Source organism: Miniopterus schreibersii, assembly GCF_964146895.1.
Source record: "Miniopterus schreibersii genome assembly, chromosome: 1".
In the NCBI taxonomy this organism is placed as follows: Eukaryota; Metazoa; Chordata; class Mammalia; order Chiroptera; family Miniopteridae; genus Miniopterus; species Miniopterus schreibersii.
The window spans coordinates 68,051,539-68,074,272 of record NC_138101.1 but is presented as its reverse complement, the minus strand read 5'-3'; the positions used below and the strand labels follow the sequence as shown (position 1 = coordinate 68,074,272).

Sequence of the window (22,734 nt, the reverse complement as noted above, 5' to 3'; positions counted from 1 at the left end):
AGGATCCAGGATTTACTTCCACCTTATTTCAATATGTCCTTGAAGTTAACTGCTCTCATTATATAATCAGCAGTTGTTATTACTGTTGTTCTGTCAGTGCTTAGTCAGATTTACTTGATGTTTACCAACTTCTTGGTTTTTGTTACTTCTTACCTCTCACTCCATAATTCCGGATTCAATTTTCTTCTTCCTAAACCATATCTGCTAGTAGTTCCTTATCGAGAGTCTCTTACCATTAAATTGGCCCACAGGGTATTTATGATTTTTGATAGTTTGTGGCCTACAACCCATGATTCAACCTAATGGTAAATTCTCTCAGTCTTTGCTCTCTCAGTATCTTGTTCTTATCATATTTTGCATAAGCTCAAGGACAGACTTCTCTGATTTGCGTCAGTGGGTATTTCCCTCACTTCCTTAAGAGCTCATTGCGGGCATTTATTATATTTTATCTAATATTTTTAGATAATTTTAGGTTGAGAGCTTTTTCAGGTTATCCACCTGTCAGGCTACCCCAACTGGCTGTCATGGGTTCTCATATTTTGATGCTGTTTGGCTCAGTTTCATGGCTACTGTGTCCTCATTATGGATCTGAAATAATTAAAAATACCCTCCTTGTTCTCTGTTTTGCCTTCCATTCTAATTGAACTGATATTTATATTGCCATTACTGCTTTATTTTTGTTTGTATCTGTCTGATGTATCTTTGCTCAACTTTTTACTTTTTTTAACCCATTTTTCTCATTTGCTTCTAAAGAGAAGCAGGGAGCAATTGACCGTCCCGGAAAAGTGCTTCACTGTAGCGCAGCACCTCTAGGACATGCAGCCTCTTGCCCAACACAAATGTTTGAACAAATCGCGACGCCCAAGCAATGGCATATAGATGCCAAAATACCACCTTAATACGATTACAGATTAATTGAGGATGTAGCTTAGTGTAAAAGCAAAATGGACCTGCTAGAATTAAACCAAGTTAACCTCCCAAATCCTAGGCAACAATGGGGTGTTCGTGGTAAGCCTGACGGCATGGGGCAGGCACAGAGGCCCACCCACCCCCAAATGGAAAAGCTGGGCTGACCTCGTCCGATTTATATTTCCAGAATTCCCTGATCAAATGAATCCATTCCCTTTCCTGGAGAGAAGAGGAATTAAAACATGAGAGAGGCCATGAATGGCTCAACTCACGTTGGAAAGTAACATCAGGAGTCAGGAAGAGGAAACAATCCTCCTTAACCAGAAACAGAGGAGGGAAACCAGTATTTGCTGAGTGCTTGCCACGTTTAGAAATCTGGCTAGCCAGCTGAAATTGACCGTTATAGTTAATCTTTACAAAGCTTGGTGAGATAATTATATTTCCTTTTGCAAGTGTACTGAGGCTGAGAGATTTTAAGCATCTTTCTTGCCTTATGTAGAAAATAAGAGGAAATTAGCTCTATTGCCTTTCTTCTACAGTTAAGGTTACAAATGCAAAGTATCCGTTGTTCTACCCTAATGTTTCATTTACTCTATCTGCAGAGGAGCCCTTGATACTCAAGGAAGCTTTCATCTTCCTGAAGATCTCCATATAAATTCCACTGAATGTCTGCAAGTGCACTGTCGAGGATTCGAGTCCAGTTTGGCGGAATGTACCTTTACTAAGAAAAAAATCAAAAGTCACCAGGGCTTAGCGGGTGTGGTGTGTTACACACAGGATGCAGGTTGGTAGAGGGGGTTTGCCTGATATTTTCCCTTCCTTCATAGTTGTTTATTTCAAACCAAGTCTGTAATAAACAAACAAGTGGTGGATACCCAGTTACCAGTTACAGAGGCAAAATCATGTTTTGGGTTTTAGAGCCTAAATTGGAGTTTTCTCCCTGCTGTGCCTTTTGCCACTCTGTCCAGGTGCCTATATGGGAAGCAAAGTTGCTTGACTCCCCTTTGCTTCCTTGAACATCGGGGTTAAAGTTAACACAGCAAACACAAGTCAATCAAGCATCAGAAGAAACCTCGGCATCTCCTTGAGACATCCAGCCTAGACACATTCCTTTAAAATGTTCGTGACCACATTCTTGTTTCAGTTTTCAGGCCACTTTTTCTCCTCCATGCTGATGTTGGAATATTTTAGCCACGTATCTATATTGTGTTAAGGGCCAAAGCCTTTTATGGTGCTAAAAAATGTACCATCAAAATGTAAATGGTACTGTGACTCTTGGGATGGGGTGGGGATGAATGTAGTAGCATGAAAAGAAAGGGTGTGACTAGTGTTTGCCAGTGTCCGCAAGTCTCCTGATTCCTGAACCCTCCCCCAATCTCAGCAAGAACAGGCCTCCATAGTATTGGTTTCTAGAGATAATGACAGGGCCTTCATTAGCCAGTTTTGGCTTTTATTTTCCTCATTGACAATATATACTATGTTGAAACTACCAAACTGGGTGGGGGGAGGGTTGCTGAGTGGAGCCTTCACAGGAGTTCGTCGGGGGGGTTTTAAAATATGTTTTTACTGATTTTTTTTTTTTTAAGAGAGAGAGGAAAGGAGAGGGAAGGATAGAGAGAGGGAAACATCGATGAGAGAAATATCATCGATCAGCTGTCTCCTGCACGCCCCCTACTGGGGATGGAACCCGAAACCCAGGCATGTGCCCTGACCGGGAATGGAACCGTGACCTCCTGGTTCCTGGCTCAATGCTCAACCACTGAGCTACGCCGGCCGCGCTAAGTTATCAGTACATTTTATATCAGTTTTTCTTTGATGCCTGACTTTATCTTAATGTCCCCATTATTCCAAAACTGTGATTAAGATGTCACCCACAGCTCTACAAAACAATTTCACAAAGACAATTCTTACTTTACAGTTTCTCCAACAAGTGACTCCTTTCAGTGTGTGAATGGGAAACTCATTCCTAAGAAGAAGACCTGTAACGGTGTCAATGACTGTGGAGACCAAAGTGATGAGCTGTGCTGTAAAGGTAGAGATCAATCTCGCCTCTGAACCCCCCAAATGCATCCTTCTGACTAAAAAAGTAGAAACAACTTTACCACTGAATTCAAGATTCCATCTCATTCCTTTATAAGAAAGAAAACAAGAAAACCAAAAACTCTTCTATTTGTGTTTGCGTAGGGTGCCAAGGCAGAAGTTTCCTTTGTAAATCGGGTGTTTGTATCCTAAACAAGCACAAGTGCAACGGTGAGGTGGACTGCATCACAGGCGAAGATGAAGTTGGTTGTGAAGGTAATTTAAAGTTTCGTGGTTACTTCTCATGCAATCAGGGATTCCAAGCTTTTTTTTAAGGCAAATTGTAATCTTAAGTGACCACAGGAGGGTGTAGCAGTAGGAGTACTATTGAGTGAGCAGTTGAAGAACTATGGAATGATCTTATATTTTTATTTATTAAATATTTGTTTGTTATTTCAGAACTTTTTATTAGGGAATTTTCCCACATAACAAAAACAGGCTGTTAGAATGAACCCTTATGTATGCATCTCCCAGCTTCAACAATTATTAATATTTTGCCAGTCTTGTTCAGCTTTTTTTGAGCATTTTAAAACAAATTTCAGATATCACATAACTTTGCCTATGTATATCTCTAAAGATAGCAACATGTTTATATACAACCATCATCTCATTAGTACACCTAAAAATAATAATTCCCTAACACTGTTTAGTAACAGCCCATGTTCAAATTTTCCCAACAGTTTTTAAAATGTCTTTGTAGAATTAATATACTTGAATCACGGTACAAAAGAATCTAACATTGTGGTCAGTTATTAAGTTTTTAAAGTATCCTTTAGTCTTTAAGAGTTACCCACCCATCCACCCCCAAGTTTTTTCATGCCATTGATTTTCTAGAGAAACTGGGTCATTTACCTACAGGATGTTCCTTATTCTGGATTTATGGAGACTTGATTAGATGCAAAGTTCAATGTTTCAGGCAAGAATTCTTGATCAGTGGTGCTGTGTGATTCCTATTTATATAATGTCTTGTTGTCTGGTTATCCCACTCCCAGTGATTGATCCCTGGATCAGTTTGATGGCTCCTTTAAAATAGTCCCCCCACAACTCTTCACCTTAATGGTTTTCAGCAGCCTTTGTAATTATTACCTTGAGCCAATTTGCCAATAAGGACTATAAAATGGTGATTTCTAATTCCTCATTCCTTCTGCATTTATTAACTTCTACAGAGAAGAACTCTCTGCATCCACTATTTTTTCCATGGAATGCAGTTCACAATAGGAAGGCAGAATCATGTGTAATCCTTCCCCTTTACTTATTACGTGTTTCAAAGCAATGGGTTGATGGTCTTAGATTCTTGGTGCTCATTGAAAAACCTCCAATGTGAAAAATATTTACTAGGAACCTAGTCTGCCACACAGACTGACTTCTTGTTCCCATCAATGTTTCTAAGTCATTACATTCATTCATTTACTCAACGCATATTTAAGTTCTTACTGTTATGTGTGCCAGGTCCTGTTCCAGGTGCTGGGGTTACAACAGTGAATATTGTTTCAAAATCCCTGCCCCTTCATAGATCTTACAGTCTAGAGGATGAGGGAGGCAGTAAACGAGAGAAACAGATAAATTATCTCAAAAAGAATAAGTACTAAGAAAAACAAACAAGGAAGGAGAATATAAAATGTCAAGGGTAAGTTCTAAAATTTTAGACAAGGTGGCCTGGGAAGGCTCACTCACTGAGGTGACTTTTAGGTAAAGAGCTGAAGGAAATGATGGACGTAATGGCTGTGTGTGTGCCAGGTGGGCACTGGAAATATGGGGAGGAACACTTTGTGAAGCCTGTGATTGTCTAACCACTATGCTGTACATCTGAAATTAATATAAAATAATACTGTAATTATTAGTTTTGAATTATTAATTATTGAATGTAAATTGTAATTATGAAATAAAATTTGGGGGGGGAAAATAAAAATAAAAGGTGGAGCCAGCCATGTAGATATGTGCGGAGCTGTGTTCTGAGCAGAGGCAACAACCAGGATTCCTAAGACAGGAACATTCCAGTGTGTGGCATGAACAAGCAGCCAGGAGGATAGGAGGGCAGGTGTTGCAGGTGGCAATAGTGAGAGGTTAAAGGACGAACAGTAGGAGAGGCTAGAGAGGTGGTTCGTGTGAGGGAGATTAGGGCCTGTTTGTAAGTGAAATGGGAACTTTAAGCAGAGGAGCGACATGATCTGACTCAAGATTACCCTGGTGGCTGGTTGGGAAATAGTCTGTACGAGGGTAAGGGGAGATGCAGGGAGACCAGTGAGGAAGCCATTGCAGTAGTTCAGGGAAGAGACGATGGTGACTCGGACCAATGGATAGGAAGGAAAATGATGAGAAGCAGTCAGATTCTGGATATATTTTGAAGCTAGAGCCAAAAATATTTGCTGATAAGTTGGATGAGGGTATGAGAACAAGTGAGCAGTTGGGGATGAGTCCCAAGGTTTGGGCCTGATAATTAAAAGGATAGAGCTACTTTCAACAAAGAAAAAAGGCTGCAAGAGGAGTGGCTGTACTTAGACCCACCTTACATATGGGACTTAACCAGTGTGCTGGATAAGCTAAATGTTTAACCCTTGGCTTTGAGAGAGAGAGGGGAAGCTCTGATTTGTAGCCTTTGCCAATTTCTATGGTGTAAATTCTCCCACCATGTCAACACTGAACGACTGTAAACTGTTTATTGCCTTTTTTTGCACTTGTCTTACCTTCCCTTCTCAACAGAAACACCTTGAAAATAGAATCTACCTCATTATTTTTATATTTCAAATGTCCTAGGTAAAGAACCTTACACATAAGTATTAAATAAATGTCGAAGATATGTATGGATAAATGAATTGACACTAATTCTATTTTGTCGTTACTTGGTATGCCAAGATTTTGACTTCACTGATATTTTGTTTAATTTTCCACCTATATCACTTCTTAAATTAAAAAACAACAACATACTTTTTAGGATTTCAAATCACATAATTTCTTTTGAAGGGTATATAAAAAGTTGCGCAAAATACTTTTATGTTCACTAAATGTAGTTAAATCCCTTGTAAAGAGAGGGGAGGAAGAAATTTCAAAAAATTTTTCAGGGAGGAAGACAGTAAACCATAGCTTTTGCCAGTGAATCTTGACAGCTTTCATCCGAGTTTTATTGAGATATAATTGATACACAACACTGTATACATACATTTAGGTGTACAGCATAATGGCTTGACACACATATATTGTGAAATTATTATAATAAGAGTAATTGCCATCTATCACCTCATACAGTTTAAAAAAAAAAGTATTTTATCCTTGTGATGAGAAGTTTTAGGATTTACTCTCTTAGCAACTTTCAGATAGGCCATACAGCAGTGTTACTGTAGTCGCCATGCTGTACATTAAGTGCATCCCCAGTACTTAAGTATCTTGTGACTGATTATTAATAGATATACCTAATATACCTATCCTGTACCTTTTGACCATGTTCACCCAATTCTCCCTCCCTCGTCTTCTGCCTCTGGTAACCACAGATCCAATCTGTGTGTCTGTGAGTTTGGTTTGTTTAGATTCGAGGCCTGAGATCATTCAATATTTGTCCTTCTCTGAAGCTATACAGTTTGATTTCACTTCTTCCGTATAATGATATTTTAGGTTTCTTCTCTTTCTTTTCCTCTTTCTTCCCCTTTCACTCTCTTTCCTCCTCCTCCTGGTGCAAAACTCTGCAGTTTAAGGTCAGAGAACACAATTTGTTAGTTCACAAAAAGAATAAAAATCTACCGCAAGGGAGTAACTACAATATAAAGCTTACTATTCTTATCAATTTCTTGCATCTGTATGAAAAATACATTTAGTCAACTGTCATTGTTACCTCCGTTTACCCGGCTATGTCTGTAATGGGTCTAATTTTTCCCCCTCTAAGAAAGAGCAAGTGAGAGTAGATATGTAAAATGTATGTATATTAGCATATTCATTGATTTCTCCTCTCCATGGGACAGATCAGAATCACTAAACCAAGGGAGGTTTGGAGTACATCTTGATTTCATTTATCTTTCATAAGCTTACCTCTTATTAATATCAGTTAGAGTTATAAATTTTGTATAAGTATATCGTAAGTTTGCTGTTGGGCATGGGTTCAAATATATCTAAAATGCAAATCTCTTTTTTAATCTCAAGTTAAAATGACTTCCTTGCTGTGGTGAACTTGGTGTGTTTAAATGGAAGATGAAACATTTGTTATGCAGTATTAAAAATCAAAGGAAGATGGTATGCTGTGGTTCCCTGTTGTTTTTGTAAATATAACTTTAAATTGTTATACTATGTCTGAAATAATAATGACTTTTGCATATTTATTCAAGTGAAAATTATCCTTTTGCTACAATGAGGGGTTTTTTTTGTTTGTTTTCAGGAGCTTACCGTCCTAAACTTAAAGGTAAATGTATTTTTATAATAGAAAAGTTTATATTACAGAATTGAAAAGAAAAATAAGGTGTTATAACTTTTAGGACATATACTGATATAGTGTGCATTTTTCTCAAATAAAAATTATCCTTTGCTGTGGTAACTTTTTTGTTTTTTATTTTTTTAAGGCTTACGTGGAGCTCAAGGTAAAAAAATTTATTAAATTCTTGGGATATTGCAGACTTGAAGCAAAACAAAGGTACTGCTGTCTTATATTTTAATGTGACTGTTAACTGAGGGGGATGTGACCGGGTGCTGCCACCGACCCAGCGTCAGCATTAGCTTAGGCACCGAGGCCGTTTCGCAGCCTGATCAGCTTGCATCCTCGCTCCCACGCCCCTGCACAGCCCGCTGAGCAGCACCACCCAAAGGGGGTATCTCCTGCGCATCCCCCTCTGCTGAGGACTCTCCTCCTCTTCCTCACTTTTCCCTCCAAACCTAGGCAGCTCCTGACCAAACCGCCACCAGAGGAAAGATACCTCTTTGCATGATAGGCAGCATGTCCCTATTTACTTTGTAAGACCGAAGTGCCCAAATCCAGCTCTTTGGGGTCACCCTTTTCTTTCTTATTTCTTTATTAGTCACATAGAATGACTACCCGAAGTCCAAGGTCCCCCCTTAGGATTTCTTAGGATTCCTGGGGGACTTTCATATGCTCGAGGTCATCCCTCAGTGCCCAGTCTCAGGTATTTCTCTGTACCCCCCCTTGTCATCTGGCCCCCCGAGGCTGCTGCTGCTCCCACCACCAGCTTTCACTCCTCCTTTCCCCTTCCCTCCCTCTTGCCCTTCCTTCCTCCCTAGTTTCAGACACAGGGGCACGGAGATGAGCGAATGGCACTCCGCAGCTCACTGCACATGGTCACCCCGTCCAGGCAAGGCCCACGCCCCTTTCACCTATACTCCTTCCCCCACCCTCACCCCATGCACCAGGCAACCAGCCTGATGTGATTTAACACGTAGTTGTCCTGTTTGCGCGCACTCTCATGCAACGTGCATGGCTGTTTCGTAAGCATGCATTTTTAATTCACGTGGTATTTTGTCGTGGGTCCCATATTTCCTTTCCTTCTTTTTACAAAGCAGCATGTTTCAAAGGTCTGTCCACGCCATCATGTGGCCCCTGGCTCTGTTGCTTCTAACTGCTGCATGAGATGCTCTGTGGTGTCCACCTTGGCAATTTACTCTCTGCTTTCCCAGTCATGGACTCATCAGGCTGGCAAGGAATTGTGGGGTCTTGGGGCACACATCTGCGTGTTCTTGGGCAGAGCTGCCCACCCTCATCTCCACCAGCCACGCCTGAGGGCCCACCACACCATTCAGTAGTACCCAGCTTTCTAATTTTGCTGGTCTCGCACTGTCAAATGACACGGCGTTGTTTATAAAATCGAATGTTTATAATAACCCATGATAGCGGATCTCTTTTTATATGCATGCTAGCTTTTTCAGTTTTTTCTTCTTTTCCCTTCATCTTTGCTTTCTCCAGTTAACATCTTTGCCTCATGCCACGGGGGGCTGCAGCCTTCTTTCCCGCTGGTTTGCATTCTTGACATCCATCCACCCTCAGCTGAAGACATTGCATGTATCTTCTTCCGTTCTGCCGCCCACCCATTAACTTTATCCGTGGCGAGGTTTGTTGAATATAAATCTTTAATTTTATAGAATCCAAGTCATTGATGGTTTTTCTTATGGTGAGTGCTGTCAGAGCTCGTGCTGCTCTTCTAATATCTAGTGCACCTCAGCTACCCTGGACTTTACCCATCTTCCTTTGCTGAGCATTTAGTATGAATGTTGAGACTTCTCTCTGATTCATGAGGATGCTTTTGTGCAAGCTCTGAGCAGAGCCTCTCTCTGCCCAGAAAATAACCTGCGTGTGTAGCATAACAGTTCTTCTAAAAAGAGCTCAGGAAATGCAGGGCTAAGACACAGGATGGCTGCAGCACAGTAACGCTGCCCTCTGGGCACAGCCTCATCCAAGACAGAACCTTCTGTAGGCGGGAATTCACCTTCACTCCCCAGGTCAAGGCCGTCAGGATCCCGTGCATGACTGAAACATTCTAGGGCAGCGGCGTGAAGATGAAGTCACCCCATAGACCTTCAAGCGAAATCTAAGGGAGGAGGAAAGAATATTTTTGCGTTTGTTTCCTTGTTGGTTTTATTATTTGGTTTTGACTTCTGCATCCCAGATGTCTGACACTAACCATGCCTGATACTGAAACCAATGAAATATTGTTTGCACAGCCCTTGAAAGAAGTGCCCTATTATGTACAAAAGGAGAGGAGCCTTGTTAATGCCAGCTCAGGGCTCTTTTGGTCAGTGTCAGTGACTGCTCCCTACCTTCTGTAAGGACCTTGTGAGTGCAGAGTTGAAAGAGAAGCTTGCTCTACATGCAGAAAACTGCAGCACCATGAGCCTCGCCATTCCCTTATACAGACAGACACCTCTAGTTTATGCCTTCACAATTACCTAGCCAAAAAGAGGAAATCAGGTGATGTGCTTGTCCTTTTTAAAGGGAGGACAAGTTTAAAGACAGAAAATTATTGTCAAAGTTTAATGACTTTAATGATTTAATTTTTACTGTTAACACAATTTTAAACATTGGAAATTGTTTTATTATAGAAAGTACAGAAAATCGGACTGCTAATATGGATGCAGGTAAGTTAACATTATTCTTTTTTACTAGTGGTCCCCTGGTTTAAGTTTTTAAAAAAATTTTTAGAGGACATTTATTAAAACTTGGGACAGTGAAACAAGGAAGGGCCTAGGCTAGAAGAAGCAGCAGGAGAGGGACTAGGTGGGGAAATGCGCCTAGGCTGGGCCTCTTTCACTCACTAAGAGGTCAGAGCAAAGGGGGCCTTGGGGACAGGGTCAGGGGGTTAATCCAGGACAAGCTGCCACAGCCCATTGCTCCCTAGTTGTGAGTCTCATGGGGTCCCTTAGGCTTTAAGAGATGCACACCTGTGGGGGAAGGAGAGGGAGAAGGGAAAGGTGCAGGAGTGCTCCCAGGAGGGAAAACGTGCACTGGGTCCTTTGTTTTGAGGATTTTTTTTTTTTTTTTTTTTTGGTTAATCTTCCTCTGAGGATATTTTTCCCCACTGATTTTTAGAGAGAGTGGAAGGGAGAGAGGGAGGGAGAGAGGGAGGGGAGGGAGAGAGAGAAACATTGATGAGAGAGAGACATGTAGATTGGTTGCCTCACCCACACGCCTGGACCAGGTGGGGGATCAAACCTGCCACCCAGGTATATGCCCTTGATTGGGAATTGAACCTGAGACCCTTAGTTTAAGTTTAATTTTAGTGCTGTATGTGTATGTATACGTGTATGTAATATAATTGATTCAGGCAACAATTACCTTTGATATCAATTTAAATAGAAAAAAAATAACATTACTTCTCTCCTTTCCTTATCATTTTTAAGTAAAATAAGCATAAATGTTTCTTGAGAACTGCTTTAAAAATTGATTAATGCATATGACTAATTTGGAAGTGAAATAATACTCTAGTCCTACATAAAGTTTTTCTATTTGTTATGAGCTTTGTCAGGTCAGTTTTATCAAAAACAAGAAAATGTCAAGCATGACCCAGGAAATACATTTTGAAAGAAAAATAATGGGTTTAATTGAATTAACATGATAATAGAAGGTCTATGAAGATCTGTATTCTGGCCAGTTGTGTACTAAAAGCCAAGATAAATTTAAGTGTTAAGTTCCTGGGAAGCCAGTAATTGATAAGAGCTTTCAGGTCAGCTTGACTTGCATTAAATCCTAACTCAGTTACTTATTAGCTATATAACTTTAGGTGAGTAACTTAACCTCAAATACAAAATTGGAATGAAATAGCTCCCTATTTTAAACTAAAGTTCATACAAGGCTCCCTTCTAATTGCCAGGCCCCAAAACTAATTAACATTTTAAAAAATCAGGCAAGCCCGGCTGGGCGTGGCTCAGCGGTTGAGCCTCGACCTGGGATCCAGGTGATCGGGGTTCGATTCCAGGTCAGGGCACATGCCCGGGTTGTGGGCTCGATCAATGACTCTCTCATCATTGATGTTTCTATCTCTCTCTCCCTCTCCTTTCCTCTCTCTGAAATCAATAAAGATATATATATTTTTTTTAAATGCAAAAAATTCTAAAAAAAAATAATAATAAAAAAAGTTAAAAATCAGGCAATGGGTTAAAAATGTAGATCTCAAAGCTACAGATACTCAGAAGGGATTTTCAGCAAAGGTCTTTTATTAATTTTTAGATGCCACCCAAGATGGTTTCACAGAACTCAATGAATGAGGTCTCTCTTCTTCCAGAGGCCCACACAGAAATTTAACACCTGCCATCACACTCTTTCCCCAACCTTAGGAGGGGTGGGAGCCCTACCCCCAAATCTATCCACATTTGTTCACAACTTCTCTTCCCTGAGGACCTTCCTCCTTATATGCTCAAAACAATTGGCAGTGATATTAATTCTCCTTTTTCATTTGGAGCTAAGAAGCACATCTACAAAAATTTTCAGGACATGGTAAAATAGAGACTAAGGAGAGCATCTTATACTATCACTTTCTTCCTTTGTCATGAATTCTCTTGCAAATTCATGTCTTAAGCCTCACTCTACCGTGTTTTTCCCCAGTAACAAATGTGTCACATCTGAATGCTCACAGAGGGAGGAAAGGTCATCACATGTCAAGTGGCTAACCACATACTCCCCTCTCCTGGCCAACTGACCTGGGTTGTCTAGAGGTTCCTAACACATTACCTCTCAGGGTTAACGTGATGACTAAATAAGATAACCACATACAAAGTACTTAGCATGGGGTTTGACATTTAGAAAGTACTTAATATTAGCATCATTAATGTTAATATTATTGAAAATGTTTCCATAAAAACAGCCTCTAAAAAGTAAAAACCAAGCCCTGGCCCATGTGGCTTAGTTGGCTGAGCATTGTCCCATGCACCAAAAGGTCACTGGTTCAATTCCCCTTCTGGCTCGATCCCCAGTGGGGAGCATGCAGAAGGCAGCCGATCCATTGGTGTTTCTCTTTCTCTCACTCCCTCTCCCTTCCTCTCTCCCTCAAATCAATAAAAACATTATTTTAAAAAATAAGTAAAAACTATGAAAGTGAGAAGACAAGGGTTTTTACCACCCTGAGCTGACCCAGCCAGTAGTAATGCCTGGGCATGTGGCATCTCTCATCGGCCAGAGGTTGGTAAATGTTTAACCCTTCAGCCAGCCTCTTCCTGCCACTAGTCCACCTTTAGGGAGATTTTGAGAGAACCAACCCAATTTTAATATTAAGCCAGAATTTTTAAACAAGATAAATAGTGCAGTTCAGCACCCCAAATAATTTACTAGTGAACCTGGCCTCTTTCATACTAGCTCTGACTCTGCTTTTTTTGTGGCATAATCAAGAATTGTCTGCCCACAAGGTAACCGGTTCAAAAATCATATGATCTCTTTTTTTCTTGAAGAAAGAAAACGGATAAAATCATTGTTCCCTCAACTAGCCTGTGGAGTCAAAAACAAGGTGCCCAGTCGAAGGAAGCGAGTCATAGGAGGAAAGGCAGCACAAGTGGTAATATTCCTTCCTTCCCAGGAACAGCCCGAGTGTGGGAGGGGGGGTTATGTAATTATAAGAGACTGGAAGTGTTGCAGTGGAAATCTTTTAGAGTCACCTGTTTGTAGAATGGCAGTGACCACACAAATGTCTTTACAGGGAGACTTCCCATGGCAGGTGGCAATTAGGGAAGATGAGAAATTCAGCTGTGGAGGAATTTATATTGGTGGCTGTTGGGTCCTGACTGCTGCACATTGTGTCAGGTAAAATATGTCTCCAATAGATTTTGGCTTTCCTGAAACATGAAAATGAGTAACAGAGGGTAATCAAAAGCACATCTGAGAAAAGTCACTGACAAGTTCCACTCTACTGATCGCTAAATACCCTCTGATATTCACAACAGGAACCTCAGAGGCCAATCCCCCAGAACCTACTGTGTTGCCCACAGGCCAAATCGTTGATCCCAGCTGGCAAGGGCAGATCAAACCTGTAGGTACCAATTTACTTTACTTGCTTCATTTGCATGGTGGGAAAGTAAGTTGGTGCTACCTACATGTATCTCCTCCTTTGACAGGGTTTGAGATTTTCAGATCAGAGAAGTGGGGTAGGCATTGTGTATCTGGATTCAACATTAGCATGTAACAAAAGATGTCCATAATTATCTACAGATCGGAAATATAATTTTGATGCAGGACCAATAAGGCAAGTTAATAAGTGTCTGTATTCAATTGCAAGGGCTGCTATACTGAGTACCACAGAATGGGGGACTTAAACAACAGAAATTTTTTTTTCTCACAGTCTGGAGGCTGGAAGTTCAAGATCAGGATATCAGTAGGGTTGGTTTCTCCTTGGGTCACAGATAGCTGCCTTCTTGCTGTGTCCTCACATGGCCTTTGCTCCACAAGACTGCATTCCTGATGCCTCTTCCTGTTTTTATAAAGAGACCAGTCATATTGGATTAAGGCTTCACTCCTATGACCTCATTTAACCTTAGTTAAACTTCTTTAAAGGCCCTATCTCCAAACACATCCAGTCACATTGGCGATTAGGGCTTCAACATGTGAATTTTAGGGGGACACAATTTAGTCCATAAGAGTGACTGCAGGAAAATACCTAAAAGGTGCCGATAATGAATAAAGTCGTCTTGAAGGACGACAGAGTTTGGGATTCTGGCCTCCATTCTGATCTTTAGAATGAATGAAATATCATTTATCAAACACCTCTTACAGACCAAATACCGTGCCTGACACTTTCACATCTGTCATTTGGTTTTAATATTCACACAGTTCTAAGAGGTAAATATTAGTCTTCCCATTACATAGATAAGCAGACTGAGAAGTTATATGACTTGTCTGAAGCTACACTACTGGTCAGTAGTAGGGCCAGGGTAAAATCCAGGTCAATATACCTGACAGTAGCTTAGATGAAGGCCTACTTAACAAATCTGCAGATGACCCAACATTGAGAGGAATGGGAAACATGTTGAATGATTAAATATGCTGGGTGATACCCATAAAGATCCTCATAGGTTGGAGCAATGAGCCAAAATGTAATTTCTTCCAGAATGGTCCCTTTCTCTTGGCCTTTGTGATATACTCTCCTTGTTTTCTTCCATCCTCTGTAAAGGCCACACCTTCCCTGCCTTTTTTGCAGCTTCCCCCTTCTGTGACTGAACATTATTAATTCTGGAGTTCTCCAATATTTAGCTTGGTTTCCCCTTCTCTTCCTACTTCTCTCCTTAAAATTAATTGTGCTTTATGCTGAAACAATGCTATATGCTGACACAGTGATATCTCCTGCCTGGACCTCTCCTCCAACCACTGACCATCTACAGTCAACTGTCTATCAATACTTCTTGCCTATATCAAAAGTACATTCAATTCAGAACCTCTAAGACTGAGCTCATGATGTGCCCCTTGCTCCAAATATGGTTCTGTCCCAGTGTTTCCTATCTCAGCAAATGACACCACCATTCATCTAGTTACACAAGGCAGAAATCTAAGATTTCACTTCCTCAACCCTACCACAACCCAGCCAACCTATCACTAACTCTAGGTGGCATTTTAAATTTCTAATTATTTAATTCTCAAATCTTTCCATCTCCATGGTTACCATGCTTTTGCCTTTCATCTGGATTATACCAACTGCCTCCTAATAGGCTTACCTACATCCACTCTGCCCACCTCCTCCCCCATCTATCCATTCTCTACTGTGCGTCAAGAGCAATATTTCCATACCTGGTTTTGATCACTTATTGCTTAAAATTCAATGGCTTTGCATTCCTCTTAGGATAAAAACACACACACAACTGAACAAAAACATAACATGGCCCATTAGGCCCATATGACCTGAGCCCTACTTACCTTGGTGAAATTCATCTTGCCCCGCATCTTCACCTCCTGCTCTCTGCTCCACCCACTCTGGACTTCTTTCATCTACTCACGTGCACCTCTCTCCCTGCTGCAAAGAGACCATCTAATGTTGTTTCCCCTGCCTAAATGATCCTTCCTACTCTGTTTCCCTACTTAGTTCTACTCATTATTCATATCTCAGCTTAATATCACTTCCTCAGAGAACCTTCCCTGACTCCCTTAAGTCAAAGAAGCCCTCTTGATAAGTTCTTAGAACCCATGTGCTTTCATTCCTCAGCCTTTTCACAGTAAAACACGTATCTTCATTAGTGTGATTACCTACTTAATGCTACATGTTTCCCTAATCCCTGAGCTCCATGAAGGCAGGAACTACTTCTGACTTTGCTCATTTCTGTATCCCAATGGCTACCACAGTAACTGGTATACAGTAGGTGCACACTAAGTATTCCTTTAGTAAATTGAATGCATGGAGAGGGTTAACCTTTCAACAATATTCAGGACCTCTGATCTTGAAAAACAACCAAAGTTAATATGAAGAGCAGCATTCTTGCAGCACCAAGTATTAAATAAAAGCATCCTGAATACCTCATTAGCTTTTAGGACATCACTGTTTAAGGTGATTATCTGAGAAAAATTATGGTAGATGCCCAATTTGCTGGAAACCAAGAGGTAAAAATTGGTATAATATGGAGAGGGGCATAAGAACAGGCAATATTTAGCTCATTCACCGTTTCAGCCAGATTTTAAAACAGCTACTATGTTCCATGTACAATGCTAGGCATGGGCATCTATGCATAGATTAACAAGATTCCGTTTTTCAGTTCAAGGCTGTGAGCAAATAAATGTAATGCAACGTTAGGATGAAGTCTTAAAGGTCGGGATAACAACTGCTGTGGTCTTCACTCTGAGAACCTCTGGGGTTAGCAGAGCAATGGGAATGTGTACTCTGACTCCCCATTTCTGGCTCAATACTGCCTGGTCTCTGCAAACACCTTCAGTGCTGGTGCTCTCATCCAGAGGAAGCCAACGCATTCCACTTGTGCGCATCGCTGATTGTCAGCGAATTTTTTTCCCAATTTCTTTAATGATCGTATATATTATTTCCAATATTTTATTCATATCTATATAACAAGATGTAATAACCAGCTTAGTACTTTGTCATCTCAAATTCTACATTACCTAAAAAATTGGTTTCTTTATCTTTCAAGTTTCCACCTACCATAATAAATCCTCTGGTTGCAACTTAATTTTTTTTTTTGAATTTTTAAAATTTGTTTGTTGGTTTGTTTACTGTGTTTAAAATATTACAGATGTCCCTTTTTCTCCCCAATGACCCATTCCACCCCGTCCCATCCCCCTCTCCAGTCCCTCTCCCCACCATTGTCCGTGACCTTGGGTTGTGCATATACACATATAAATTCTTTGGTTAATCTCTCCCCCTCCACCCACCTGCCCCCCTCCATCCCTCTGACATTTGTCAGTCTCATCTATGCTTCCATGTCATTGAATCTATTCTTTTCATCAGCTTATTAAGTTCTTTAGATTCCACATATAAGTGCGATCATGTGATGTTTGTCTTTCTCTGCCTGGATTATTTCACTTAGCATAATTTTCTCCAGGTCCATCCATAATGTCCCAAAGGGTACAAGATCCTTCTTCTTTACAGCTGCATAGTATTCATGGTGTAAATGTCCCACAGCTTTTTTATCCACTCATCTACTGATGGGCACTTGGGCTGTTTCCAGATCTTAGCTATTGTAAATTGTGCTGCTATGAACATTGGGGTACATATATTCTTTCTGATTAGTGTTTCAAGATTCTTAGGATATATTCCTAGAAGTGAGATCACTGGGTAGCTCCATTTTTAACCTCCATACTGTTTTCCATAGTGGCTGCACCAGTCTGCATTCCCACCAGCAATGTACTAGGGTGCCCCTTTCTCCACACCCTTGCCAGCACATGTTATTTGTTGATTTGTTGATGGAGCCATTCTTACTAGTGTGAAGTGATATCTCATTGTGGTTTTAATTTGCATTTCTCTGATGATTAGTGACGTTGAGCATTTTCTCATATGTCTCTTGGCCATCTGTATGCCCTCCTTGGAGAAGTGTCTATTCAGGTCCTTTGCCCATTTTTTAGTTGGGTTGTTTGTCTTCCTCTTGCTGAGTAGTATGAGTTCTTTGTACACTTTGGAAATTAGCCCCTTATCAGATATATCTTTGGCAAATATGTTTTCCCAGACCATGGGGTTCCTTTATATTTTGAGGCTGTTTTCTTTTGCTGTGCAGAAGCTTTTTAGTTTGATATAGTCCCATATGCTTATTTTTTCTTTTGTTTCTCTTGCCCTAGGAGATGTATCAGTGAAAATTCCACTATGTGGGATGTCTGTGACTATACTGCCTATGTTTCCTTCCAGGATTTTTATGGTTTCACAACACATTTAAGTCTTTTATCCATTTTGAGTTTATTTTTGTGTATGGTGAAAGCTGGTGGTCAAGTTTCATTTTTTTGCATGTATCTGTCCAGTTTTCCCATCACCGCTTATTGAAGAGACTGTCTTTACTCCATTGTATGCTCTTGCCTCCTTTGTCAAATATTAACTGACGATAATGGTGTGGGTCTATTTCTGGGGTCTCTGTTCTGTTCCATTGATTTATATATCTGTTGTTGTACCAATACCAGGCCATTTTGATTACAATGGCTTTGTAATACAGTTTGAAGTCCAGTAAAGTGATCCCTCCCACTCTGTCCTTTTTTCTCAAGATGGCTGCAGCTATTTGGGGTCTTTTTTGGTTCCATATAAATTTTTGAAATGTTTGTTCTAGATCTGTGAAATATGCTGTTGGTATATTAATAAAAATTGAATTGAATTTTTTAATGGCTTTGGGTAGTATGGACATTTTAATGATATTAATTCTTCCAATCCATGAGCATGGTATATCCTTCCACTTGTTTATATCTTCCTCTATTTCTTTTTTCAGTGTCTCGTAGTTTTCTGAGTACAGGTCTTTTACATCCTTGGTTAAGTTTATTCCTAGGTATCTTATTTTTTTAGTTGCAATGGTAAATGGTATTTTTTTTTTTTAGTTTCTCTTTCTGAGAGTTCATTGTTGGTGTGTAAAAATGCCATTGATTTCCAGATGTCGATTTTGTATCCAGCTACCTTGCCAAATTCATTTATCAAATCTAGTAGTACTTTGATGGAGTTTTTAGGGCTTTCTATGTATAATATCATGTCATCTGCAAATAATGACAGTTTTACTTCCTCCTTTCCAGTTTGGATACCTTTTATGTTTTCTTCCTGTCTTGGTCCTGTTTTTAAGGGAAATGGTTTTAGTTTTTGCCCATTGAGTATGATGTTGGCTGTAGGTTTGTCATATATGGCCTTTAATATATTGAGGTGTGATCCCTCTATTTCCACTTTGCTGAGAGTTTTTATCAAAAATGGGTGCTGGATTTTGTCAAATGCTTTTTCTGCATCTATTGATATGATCATATGATTTTTGTCCTTCATTTTGTTTATGTGATGTATCACGTTTATTGATTTGCGGATGTTGTACCAGCCTTGCATCCCCAGAATAAATCCCACTTGGTCATGATGTAGGATCTTTTTAATGTATTGCTGGATCTGGTTTGCTGGTATTTTAGCATCTATACTCATCAGGGATATTGGCCTGTAATTTTCTTTCTTCGTAGTGTCTTTATCTGGTTTTGGGATTAGGATGATGCTTGCCTCATAAAAAGAATTTGGGAGTTTTCCCTCCTCTTGAATTTTCTGGAATAGTTTGAATAGAATAGGTGTTAATTCTTCTTTGAATGTTTGGTAAAACTCTCCTGTAAATCCATCTGGTCCAGGACTTTTGTTTGCTGGGAGTTTTTTTATTATTGCTTCCATTACATTAGTTGTTATCAGCCTATTCAGGTTTTCTGCCTCTTCTTGATTCAGCTTTGGAAGGTTGTATGCTTCTAGGAATTTGTCCATTTCACCCATGTTGTCCAGTTTGTTGGCATATAGTTGCTCGTAGTATTTTCTTACAATCCTTTGTATTTCTGTTGGGTCGGTTGTTATAGCGCCTCTTTCATTTCTGATTTTATTTATTTCGGTCCTCTCTCTTTGTTTCTTGGTGAGTCTGGCTAAAGGTGCATCAATCTTATTTATCTTTTCAAAGAACTAGCTCTTGGTTTCATTGATTTTTTGTATTGTTTTTTTAGTCTCTATGTCATTAATTTCTGCTCTGATCTTTATTATTTCCTTGCTTCTACTTCCTCGGGGCTTTTCTTGCTGTTCTTATTCTAGTTCTTTTAGTTGTTGTGTTAGATGGTTCATTAGATCTTTTCTTGTTTCTTGAGATAGGCCTGTAATGCTATAAACTTTCCTCTCAGGACTGCTTTTTCTGTCTCCCATAGATTTTGGGTTGTTGTCTGTTCATTTTTGTTTCTTTCCATGAAGTGTTTGATTTCTTCCTTGATCTCATTGGTAACCCATTCATTGTTTAATAGCATGCTATTTAGCTTCCTTGTGTTTGAATATTTTTGAGTTTTTTATAGTGGTTGATTTCTAGTTTCATGGCATTGTGATCCGAGAAGATGCTTGATATGATTTCAATCTTCTTATATTTGTAGAGATTTGCCCTGTGCCCTAACATGTGGTCTGTTTTTGAGAATGTTCCATGTGCACTTGAGAAGAATGTGTATTCTGCTGCTTTGGGATGAAATGTTCTGTAAATGCCAATTAAATCCATTAGGTCTAGTGAGTCATTTAAGGTCTGCATTTCCGTGTTGATTTTTTGTCTTGATGATCTGTCCAATGCTGACAGTGGGGTGTTAAAGTCCCCCACTATCATTGTGCTGCTGTCAATCTCCCCCTTAAAGTCCCCCAAGAAATTTTTTATATATTTAGATGTTCCTATATTGGGTGCATAAATGTTTATAATGGTTATTTCCTCCTGTTGGATTGATCTCTTTAGTATTATGTAGTGACCATATTTGTCTCTTGTTATGGTCTTTATTATTTTGAAGTCTATTTTGTCAGAAATAAGTATTGCTACTCCAGCTTTTTTTTTTTTCCTTTCCATTTGCATGGAATATTTTATTCCATCCCTTCACTTTTAGCCTGTGTGAGTCTTTTGCTCTCAGGTGGGTCTCTTGTAGACAGCATATATTTGGGTCCTGTTTTCTTATCCATTCAGCTACTCTATGTCTCTTGATTGGACCCTTTATTCCATTTACATTTAAGGTTACTATTGATATAAACTTATTTAATACCATTTCCCCCCTTTATGCTGATGTACCTTTCTCTCACTATTCTTTCTTTTTCTTAGAGCAGTCCTTTTAGCATTTCTTGCAGTGCTTGTTTGGTGGTACTGAACTCCTTTAGCCTTTTTTTGTCTGGGAAGCTCTTAATTTCACCTTCAATTTTAAATGATAGCCTTGCTGGATAAAGCAATCTTGGTTGTATGTTCTTGCTTTTCATTACTTGCAGAACTTCGTGCCACTCCCTTCTGGCCTGAAGAGTTTCTGTTAAGAGATCTGATGTCAGTCTTATGGGGGTTCCCTTGTAGGTCACTGCTTGTCTCTCTCTTGTAGCCGTTAATATTCTCTCTTTGTCCTTGACATTTGTCATTTTAATTATGATGTGTCTTGGAGTGGGTCTCTTTGGGTCCCTCTTGTTTGGAACCCTCTGTGCTTCCTGAACTTGTGTGGCTTTCTCCCTCGCCAGCCTAGGGAAGTTTTCTGTTGTTATTTCCTCCACCAAATTCTCTATCCCTTGCTCTCTTTCCTCCCCCTCTGGCATTCCTATAATGCGAATGTTGTTTCACTTTATGTTGTCCCAAAGCTCCCTTAGACTGTCCTCATGCTTTTTAAGTGTTTTTTCTTTTTGCTGCTCTGATTGAGTGACTTTTTTCTACCTTGTCTTCTAAGTCACTTATTCTATCTTCTGCTTCATTGAGCCTGCTTTTAATTCCTTCCAGTTTATTCTTGATATCAGATACAGCATTCTTTATTTCTGTCTGAGTTTTGTTTATGTTATGTATCTCTTTTTTCATGTTTTCATTAAGTTCCTCGATCTTACCATCTAGTGCCTTGTTTTTCTCATTAATTTCCTTGAACATCTTTCTAATCAACACTCTGAACTCTGTTGCTTAACTCCATCTCATCAAAGTCTTTTTCTGGTGATTTTTCCTTTTCTTTAATTTGGAGGTTGTTTCTTTGTCTCCCCATTTTGGTAGGTCTTAGTGTTTGTATCTATGTATTAGATATATTTGTTGTCTCCCAGTCTTGTGGGGAGGGATTTTGTCTTGTGAGTCCCGTGGAGCCCAGAGGTGTGTTTTCCTTATACTTCTGAGCTCTTTGCTCTAGGCATGTCCTTTTTGTGGGTGTCCCTTTTGTGGGTTCTTTGGGTTCTCCTGTTGTGGTTGGGTCTAGAGTGTCATTGACCAGTCCTTGGGAGGACCCTCCTCTCAGGTTGGCTAACTGTGTGTCTCAGGCCCAACCTCGTTGTGTAAGCTGTTGTACGGGTGCTGGCAAGGCAGGACAATACCCAACTAAACTTCCAGGAAACAAGGGGTATCTTACAAAATATCTTGACAGTCACAATGAAAACAACCCAAGTGAAAATAGAACTGGGAGAGTGAAGGGAGAACACAAATTCGAGAGAGAGAGAGAGAGAGAGAGAGAAAAAGGTTAAAAAAGAAAGGAAAGAAAAGTAAAGCTTAGAGAGAGAAAAGTATATTGTTGTTATTAGTGATGAAAATTTAAAAAATAATAATAAACTAAAATATAAAAAATAGAGAAGCTACTGGAGTATAAAAGCAGAGAAAAGATTCTGAAGGAAGGGCCAGCAAAAATTAAGGGAGAGAATGGGAATAGGATAATAGTTGAAAATGAAAAAATAAAAATACAATAAAGAGAATAAGAGAAACTAACAATTGAACAAAAAGACAGGAAGACAGAAAGGAGGAAAATTAAAGAAAGAAAGAAAAGAAGAGGGGAAAAAAATTATGCCAATGGATCGAGAGGAGAGAGAGGGAGATAAAGCCTGGGCAGGGAGGGAGTCCAATAAGAGATTTGGGGGAAACTATAGAGGAAAGCAGTATACTTGTTGGTTATGATGATAAAATCCCAGCCATTAAGCAGGGAATATCGAGAAAGTCTTGATAGTAGAAGCAAGGATAAAACAAAACAAAACAGAGAAACAAAACAAAAAACAAGCTAAGCAAAACAAAATTCTTTTTTTAAAAAAGGAAAAAATTTAAAAAAAAATTTTTTTATTTATTATAAAATTTAAAAAGAAAAAACATTTCCCCTCCCCCTTTCTCTTCTTCCTAAGGGAAAAAGAGAAAAACAAACAAAATGCAAAAAACAAAAACAGAAAAAAAAAAAAGACAGTCAATCAGGTGGGTTTCTTCTGGACAGCCTATGTT

The 22,734-nt window shown here is 39.6% G+C and overlaps 1 protein-coding gene across 2 annotated transcripts in view; it reads left to right on the top strand.

The window, feature by feature from the left end:
- The window catches only part of CFI (complement factor I), a 44,572-nt gene that overhangs the window by 16,111 nt on the left and 5,727 nt on the right, over positions 1–22,734 (top strand). Inside the window, exons 5-12 of one of the 2 annotated variants that reach the window (XM_081116109.1) lie at positions 1,512–1,693; positions 2,828–2,941; positions 3,094–3,204; positions 7,349–7,372; positions 7,530–7,547; positions 10,015–10,050; positions 12,853–12,956; positions 13,098–13,201. In XM_081116109.1, coding sequence (XP_080972235.1) covers positions 1,512–1,693; positions 2,828–2,941; positions 3,094–3,204; positions 7,349–7,372; positions 7,530–7,547; positions 10,015–10,050; positions 12,853–12,956; positions 13,098–13,201 — 693 coding nt within the window. The remainder of the gene's footprint in view (positions 1–1,511; positions 1,694–2,827; positions 2,942–3,093; positions 3,205–7,348; positions 7,373–7,529; positions 7,548–10,014; positions 10,051–12,852; positions 12,957–13,097; positions 13,202–22,734) is intronic. The other variant, XM_081116110.1, reaches the window with a different exon arrangement.